The sequence below is a fragment of the Microtus ochrogaster genome, assembly GCF_000317375.1.
Source record: "Microtus ochrogaster isolate Prairie Vole_2 chromosome 14 unlocalized genomic scaffold, MicOch1.0 chr14_random_1, whole genome shotgun sequence".
Classification (NCBI taxonomy): Eukaryota; Metazoa; Chordata; class Mammalia; order Rodentia; family Cricetidae; genus Microtus; species Microtus ochrogaster.
In genome coordinates, this window is record NW_004949096.1 from 31,332,996 (window position 1) to 31,341,852 (window position 8,857).

General features: G+C 42.4%; 1 protein-coding gene across 1 annotated transcript in view; it reads left to right on the forward strand.

Moving 5' to 3' along the window:
* Sqor (sulfide quinone oxidoreductase) overlaps positions 1 to 8,857 on the forward strand; it is a 40,313-nt gene that overhangs the window by 21,947 nt on the left and 9,509 nt on the right. Inside the window, exons 4-6 of the mRNA XM_005364384.2 lie at positions 1,526 to 1,579; positions 4,460 to 4,654; positions 5,689 to 5,898. Of these exons, the coding sequence (XP_005364441.1) occupies positions 1,526 to 1,579; positions 4,460 to 4,654; positions 5,689 to 5,898 (459 nt within the window). The remainder of the gene's footprint in view (positions 1 to 1,525; positions 1,580 to 4,459; positions 4,655 to 5,688; positions 5,899 to 8,857) is intronic.

Here is an 8,857-nt window from a genome sequence, read left to right on the forward strand (position 1 = left end):
GGCCACAAATATTTACTTATATGTGCTTATATATATGCTTTTTTGTTAGGTAAAATTAAGACCAGCGTTTCTCTCTTCCAGGGCAGGGTAGGTCATGTAGGAAGGAAGGATGAAGAGTTGTGAATTGACCTTGAACTCAACTTGCATCAGCACTGGGCTAAGTGTCACTGGAAAAGGCACACACCACACCTAGCTGCAGAAGAGAACAGTCCTGCTGGTTCTAGGCCATTCTGTAGAGCTCCTCTCCTTTCTCCTGGGCACTTTACTCATGATAACATTAATAACTCAAATGATATTCCAAGTAGGCATCATCCCATACCATAGACCTCTTGTCATTTCCTGTGCCCTTCAATACTCCCTTCAATAGTCAGCTTCCCTATGGAACCAAGAGTGTCAAGATGTTGACTTCCTGTGTGCCCAGAGCACACAGACATGGATGTTTTTTTATTGTCTGTTAACTTTGATAAATTTAATTTTTTAAAAATGAAGCTAAAACTGTTCCTCCATATATTTATTCATCCAATAAGCATTGTTGATTCCTCACTAGGTCCTAGGACTACAGGCTTTATCCTCTAGGAGTGATCTGTGAAGTGGAGGAGGGCATGGCTTCTGTATAACATACCCACTGCCATAAAGCTTCATGGGCTCTGGGCTAAGGAAGCTTTGGCACCTGTGGCAAGGGTGAGAGACACAGTGAAGCTTGGGTACTCTGGAGCCAAGTCTCCTTTGTGACAAAGTGAGTCCTCTTTGACAACCGCTAGACTCCCCAGATAGAGTGGAACACTCTCAAGTCTTGACGTCCATTCTCTTCAGCTGGGGTTTGCTCAGCTTGCTGTTGGCAGCATCTTCATTTAATCTGAGATCATGGGGATTCCCACCCATGTCTCTTTGCTGGGCTCCTGGTTCTTATTTAAGTGTTTTCTGGTTTAAATATTTTTGATTGATGTTCTTATTCTTTGCATCCCTTCTACAGTTTCTCATCCCAATGTGTCTTCCCCATGATCCTAAACATATATGTCCATTACCATATTTATGGATATCTTTGTCTTCAGCATGTACAATCACAATACTTATTTGAATCATTAAACATAAAAAAATTATGCAACATCCTTTTCAGTAACCTTCGAAGGAAGTTTCCCAATTATGATATTGGTTCAGTTCATAGTATAGATCAGATTCATAAATTGTCCATTGATCTAAAAAGAATTGGCTATCTTTTGAGATTATAAAGCTGTTCTTGCCCTTTACAATATGAGAAAGCACAAGCTTTGCACAAGGATTTTGACCTCTTTGTCATTCTCCAGTGCATAAACTTATGGGTGCCCCAAGCTTTCAGAGGCCGGGCACAGGATTTTGGGGCAGTGAGATATGAGGCTACAGAAAAGGAAGAAGGATGGCTAACTGCAGTGTGTACTCCCCACCTGCCCACCACCATCCACCTGGAGATCCTCACACTGACAAATGGAGGTATGGTGCTGATTTCTGAGCATTGGTATAAAACAATATATTTTTTGATGTGTTGTAGATCTCCTACAAGTATCTTATCATCGCTCTTGGAATCCAGCTGGACTATGAGAAGGTACCTTCTTCAATTGTTGCTGTGTTACATTTTCTGATTTATGCTAAGACAAAACTGAAACACTGTATTCTTTCCTTGTATTCATTTGTAATAGGGGAATGATAGGGAAACGGTTCTACGACACTAACCCCTGCACACCAAGCCTAACTTGTTTCCTAGAGACCTTTTCATGATGCCAAAAAGTCTTCTCTAAGATTTTGTCAGTGATAGCAATGTGCTTTAGCTTTAAAGTTTAATCACAGTTCAGTATGTCTGTGCCCTAATTGTGTTCCTTGAAGAAAGAAGCTTTTGCTGCACACCCAGGAAGCTGCCTTATTACACAGGGCTAGGCTGGCTTTATGGCTTTCCTTTGCAAATCGGATCGAGTTTGAATTCTTAAGCAGACTGCAATAGCAGAACACAGCAGTTAGTTCATCAGATTCTGGAAGCATATTTAGGGGTTATTGCATAGAGACTTGAGCGTTGGGTGTATGAAATGACCAGCACAATATACATGCTACCTAGAAGCTTTTGAGATGTGTTTTCAGCAAGCAGGGGTACTACATGTTCACTGACATTGTGAGATTTGAGTAGATATTCCTAAAATACACTAGAACAATCCATTCATTGTTATGATTCCCAGGAGCTTGTTGGGGGTTTTGAGGCAGGGAGACAAACAGTCACTGTACATAAAGCCTGGTGGTGACACGGGCTGCAGACATGTGCTCCTACCTAGGTAGAGGTGGCCCAGGAAGGCTCTTTGGGGTGTGTTCAGGTGGGAAGAATCATTACATACCTGGGGAAAGGTAGTGGAACCCCATTGAGATATGCTATATGGAAGTTCTCTAGTGGCCTCCTTGCCTTCTGAGGAGGGTGGAAGAGGGCAGGAGTGAGCGTTCGTAAAGCCCTCTCGTAGCAAGCTAAGAAGCAGCAGTATTTAAAGGCGGCCATTGCCATGGAATTCCTACTCCTTATCAAGAGAGATGCTGGGGACTGAGAGTGAGCCTTTACAGCTTCCTCCTTTTCATAGATGGGGAAACTGAGGCTAAGGAAATGGAACTTAACTGTGACTGGCATACTACCAGACAATCTTTGACAGAAAATTCTAGAAGACGTCTCAAGTGAATGTAAAGTAAAAAAGAAGGCAACCATTTGCAGATATGAGATCCCCGTGGAGCACTAGGCAGGAATATGATGGTCTCTGGCAGGCTGGTTCTCCACTCCATCTGTTGGATGCATGGGGCTCTCATGCCCGACATGGACCATCTGTCTCTGCTCTTTCTCATGCCAGCTTACACTTCAGCATGGTGTCCTGCAGATTCGTTGGTCCGTCATGTGACATACAGGCTCATCATCAGCTCCCTAGCACAAGCCTATCTTTGTACTACTGAAGGGCAATTCCATTTCTTCTCTTCCCTGATGCTCATGCGTTTCTCTCTGTTCCCATCTCTCTGCCTCAGCATTTCCTGAAAGCAAATCTGATTGATGAGGGAGCGTAAGACACACCTCATCACACAGAACTTCCTGGAGGGAATTTGGTTGCCAAGTTATGGCACCCTTTCTCTTAACAGTGACTTTTAAATACAAGGTAACTTATTCAGAGTTACAACACTACCTAGTAGGAAAGGGGACAGAACCTGGCTCTTTAGTATTTCAAAGGCCATGTGTTTAACGCCTAGCTTTACTGCTTCGCCAAGAGTCTTAGCTGCACAACCCGGGAGGCAGTTTCAGTCTTATTGACGTCAGGATGAACGACTCTTGGTCCTGCCTATCTTCCCAGGAAGCTATGTGGTTCTCCTGAAGGCAGTTGTGGCTGGTGTCTTGTCCTCACTCTAAAGGTGGGAAAAGCTGTATCTCAACTGCAGCCTCATGCCCAGGGAGGCAGAGTTGGGTTTGCCAAGGCTAAACCCATTCTTCAGCCTGACAGGTGACTTTAGGGGCCATGGCTGTGGTCTGAACCTCTCATTTACCCATCTGTTCCTTGTGTGAGTACAGGGGGCTGATGCCACTGTAATGTCTGAAGGTTGTAGGCAAAGAACAAGGGCTCCAAAGCACTGTGACAAATTTTTCTGTTTTTAGTATGTAAATTTGCTTTCATCTCTGGTAAATGGTAAGTTTATACGTATACCAAAAAGTGCTTTAAAGTAAGCTTCTTTATTTTTTTGCTCATATACTTATTTCTTAATATTGTTAATTAGCATGCATGAAAATGGGTTTCATGAAGACATCTTCATGTGTCTTTTCACATCCTCTCACATTAGTTAGTAGGCTTCTTTCTCCCTTAAATATTCCTTCCTTAGTTTTCATGGTCCATGTATCCATCACTTCCTTCCCCTCCCCTCTCTTATGGTCTCTTCCTTTCCTCTATGGTTCCTTTTCTAATTCCTTCATGTACACACACACACACACACACACACACACACACACATCACACCACACACACACACTACACAATACACCGCACATACACACACACCATATGCCACATACCACACACTACACACATATACCACACACACACATACACACATACCACACAATGCACACATCTCTCTCACACACACACATCACACACACAGACCACACACATAGACCAAATACACACACACTATATACCACACACACAGCCCACACATGCTACTCACACAGACATACACATACACACACCATACACACATACATGTAAATGAAAATCTAGAACATGCATATGAAAAAATATGGTATTTGCTTTTCTGAGTTTGGTGTATTTTGCTCAATATAATGATCTTCAGTTATATGTATTTTCTATAAATGTCATGATTTAATTTGTCTTCATGGTGGAGTGAAATTTCATCTATTTATCTATCTCACACTTTTTAACCTATCTTTTTAAAAGACAAATTTCTGTGTGTTTGGTTGCAGATTAAAGGACTCCCTGAAGGTTTTGCTTATCCCAAGATAGGGTCCAATTATTCGGTCAAGACGGTGGAGAAGACGTGGAAGGCCCTGCAGGACTTCAAGGAGGGCAATGCGGTTTTTACCTTCCCTAACACTCCAGTGAAGTGTGCGGGCGCCCCTCAGAAGATCATGTACCTGTCAGAAGCCTACTTCAGGAAGGTGTGTCTCCTCTTCTGGACGGAGACAAAGGGCAGGTGCCACCACCCAGCCCCTGCCACGAGTCTGCTGTTACCCCCGTCGTCTGACCTTTGTATTTCTAGAAGTTTTGTTCCACGTGTGCACAGTGACATTGCTGGAAGTGGAAGAGACCACTCATCATGGACGTTTGCTCATAAAACTCTTCTCTTCAATTAGACGAGGTTTTTCTATAGACCTAAAAAATATTACGACAATCATTCTGTACATACAGAGTATTCCATGTGACGTGCTTTGAGACTGAGTCTAAAAGTTCACTGGCCGGCTATGTTAGAGATTGTCTAAATACTTTAGTATCTGTTGTTAGGAAACTAATTTTAAAATTATGTACACACACACACATACACACAGACTCTCAATTGCTTTTACTCAGTCTCAAGGTTATGAGTATTTTCTGACTTTTGATACATGTGTTTGCAAATAGGCAAAATGCCAATTTTAAAGCTCAAAAAACATTCTCATGGAATTTCTGAGCTTTTGAAAAGAGGCTTTGTTTTTTGTTTTTTTGTAATGAGGGTCAGGGAGGTTTGCCAAAACACCTTCTGTGTGAGAGCCGTGGAGTATACTGGTATCATGTAGTGTGGTCTTTCTGCTGTCTGTGGCCTTTACTGAAACATGGGCTCACTGAGGCATGGTTTGACTGGAGCCATGGTAGGACCCAAAGTGACTTGTGCTTCTGTAAAAGGGCAGACAGGGACAAAGGGAAGGGGCGACTTGAGATCTCTCTTCTTGGAGCCTGGCAGTGGCTCTGTAAACTACAGTCATCTCTTAAGTGGGGAGTTCAGAGACAGCTCCAGCAATGACTCCCAATGCTGAGGAAGTTCATTCTAGATAATAAGAGTTGGTACAAGCATTTGAAGTTCTACCAACTTAACTTCTGGTCAAAACTGGCAAGATCTCTACTGAGGGCTTGAATTCTGGTCTGGATGAAAAGAAGAAATGAAAAACAAAATGGTGGCTGGCCTAATCGTCTGACTTTTCTCTTCCGTTTTTCTTAGACTGGAAAGCGACCCAAGGCTAATATCATCTTCAACACTGCTCTTGGAGCAATCTTTGGGGTGAAGAAGTATGCAGCTGCCTTGCAGGAGATCATCCAGGAGAGGGACCTCACTGTGAACTATAAGCACAACCTTATTGAAGTCCGAGCTGACAAACAGGAGGCTGTTTTTGAGAACCTGGACAAGCCTGGGGAGACACAAGTAATTCAGGTGAGTGGCAGGCCGGTTAAGCTGACTGCCTGGGCTGTACCTGCTGCTCTGAGCAGCTGCTGCGGGGGACACAGTGGCACCTCCTCCCTGACTGCCTTCACAGCTTGCTGGGGAAGGCTGGTGAGCTAGGGTGAGAAGGGGAACTGAAAAGGCAAGAGGGGGGAGACTGTGTCAGTAGGGAGTGGGGAGGGCTTATCTGTGGGGCCAAGTGATTTTTTTGGTCTTATTTATTTATTTGGTTTTGTTTCCTGAGACAGCTTTGGAACATGCGCTAAAATGCACTCTGTAGACCAGGCTGGCCTCAAACTCAGAGATCTGCCAGCCTCTGCCTCCCGAGTGCTACCACCACCACCCGGCTACCTTTCCTGACACTAGAACTATGTCGCTTGAGTTTTTATTGCAGTTTAGGGAGGGCTTCCTCAAATGCAAGGCCCTGTGATGGTCTCAACCGTTGGTGTGTGAGAAACAGCCTTGTTTATGAATGGGAAGGAAGCTGTGGGTCTTTCAAGAAAGACAGAGGTGTTTTTCATCTGTGGAAAAAGGTGTCTTTACACATCTTTCATCCGTGCAAACACTCAGCCCTTAAATTCTTTCTCAAGGGACTTGGCAGAGCCACCAGCTTCCTTTGGACGATTCTAGCCTGTGTTGTGTGCTCTTGGCCTTGGGCATCTGTTTCCTCTCCCACAGAGTGGGAATACTACTTCTGTAGAGGAATTATGAAGATTAGGACAAGATGCGCTGGTGCTGGAGAATGTTTGGTCACAGCATCCTGGCGGGAGCCACCAGCAGTGAGAAAGCGTGACACACGAACACTGTTCTCTGTACTTAATGACGAAGGAATCCATCAAAAAGAATTTTGAATGAACCAGCGATTAGACTTCTAAACATCAAAAAGCTAAATTTGAGTCTTTTTTTAGCTTAATCTCTTTTAAAAATACATGGCACCCACTTTTCTTTCTTAAACAGAATACATTAAATATCATTCAAAATGTTACTGATGGCTCAGGGGCACATTTTAAAAACCCTTTATTTGGAAATATCCTCAAACCTCGGAGGAGACGTTAAAAACAAAAACGACAGAAATGAAATTGTGTTTGGCTTTAGCTAGAGTCACACGCAGGATCTTGCAGCAGTTCCTTTAGCTCAATTATTTAGTTTCCCCTCAATCTCTGTTTCTGTCAATTTTCCTAAATATAGGTTATGTTCATCAAGCATTGTTCTCCATATTTATAGATTTTTTTTCTGATAAACTTCCCACGTTAAGGGTACCTTTTAAAAACTGTGGTCACAGTAATTAATCAGCTTAGTCAATTTGGCACATCTATGATGCTTTATCTTCTACCTGTACCCAGTTTTGTTGATTGACCCAATGGCTTCTACAGCCTTCATCCATCTCCAGTCCAGTTAGTTTGATGTCTCTTTAGTCTCCTTTCATCTGGGACATTTCCACAGCTTTCCTTTATTTCCTGCGTTGTAGAACAATATAACCTCTGAACTTTCTCAGAAGCCTGTCTCATGTCCACAATAAGTTTTGCTTTGTGAGCATTGCACAGGTAACCGTGTGGTCCAGGGAATTGCATTTGCAAGCATACAGGCTCCTCATTGGAGGTGTGCTCTGGTCTCCTGTTCAGATACTGTCTAGTTTCTCCACTGAGTTATTGTTCTTTTTCTCCTTTGCTAACAAGAAAGCCTTTAGAGAGACATTTTCAGGTCATGCGTACACTCCGCTCTCTGAAGTTTCACCCAACTTAGTAATCACTGTTGATGCTCATCTACCTCCCTTCCACTGTGGTGACTACAATATGAGTTGTTTTTTGTTTTGTTTTGCTCTTTTTGAAGCTTCCCCCCTTTTAAATACATTTTTATTGATATTTATTGAGCTCTACATTTTTCTCTGCTCCCCTCCCTGTCTCTCCTCCCTTCAATCCTCCCCCAAGGTCCCCATGCTCCCAATTTACTCAGGAGATTTTGTCTTTTTCTATTTTCTATTTCCCATGTAGATTATATCTATGTAAGTCTCTCTTAATGTCCACATTGTTGTCTAAGTTCTCTGGGATTGTGGCTTTCTTTGCTTTATATTTAAAAATCACCTATGAGTGAGTACATGTGATAATTGTCTTTCTGGGTCTGAGTTATTTCACTCAAAATAATGTTTTCTAGCTCCATCCATTTTCCTGCAAAATTCAAGATATTGTTATTTTTTTTCTGCTGTGTAGTACTCCATTGTGTAAATGTACCACATTTTCCTTATCCATTCTTCAGTCGAGGGTCATTTAGGTTGTTTCCAGTTTCTGGCTATGACAAACAAAGCTGCTATGAACATAGTTGAGCACATGTCCTTATGGCACGATTGAGCATACTTTGGATATATACCCAAAAGTGGTATTGCTGGGTCTTGAAAAAGGTTGTTTCCTAATTTTCTGAGAAATTGTCACACTGACATCCAAAGGGGTTGTACCAGCTTGCATTCCCACCAGCAATGCAGTAGTGTTACCTTTACCCCACATCCTCTCCAGCATAAGCTGTCATCAGTGTTTTTGATCTTGGCCATTCTTTTAGGCGTAAGGTGGAATCTAAGAGTTGTTTTGATTTGCATTTCTCTGATGACTAAGGATGTTGAACATTTCCTTAAGTGTTATCCAGCCATTTTTATATTCCTCTGTTGAGAGTTCTCTATTTAGGTCTGTACCCCATTTTTTTTATTGGATTATGTGATCTTTTGGTGTCCAATTTCTTGAGTTGTTTGTATATTTTGGATATCAGACCTTTGTCTGATGTGGGGTTAGTAAAGATCTTTTCCCATTCTGTAGGCTGTTGTTTTGTCTTGTTGACTGTGTCCATTGCTTTACAGAAAGAAGCTTTTCAGCTTCAGGAGGTCCCATTTATTAATTGTTTCTCTTAATGTCTGTGCTGCTGGGGTTATATTTAGGAAGTGGTTCCCTGTGCCAATGTGTTCAAG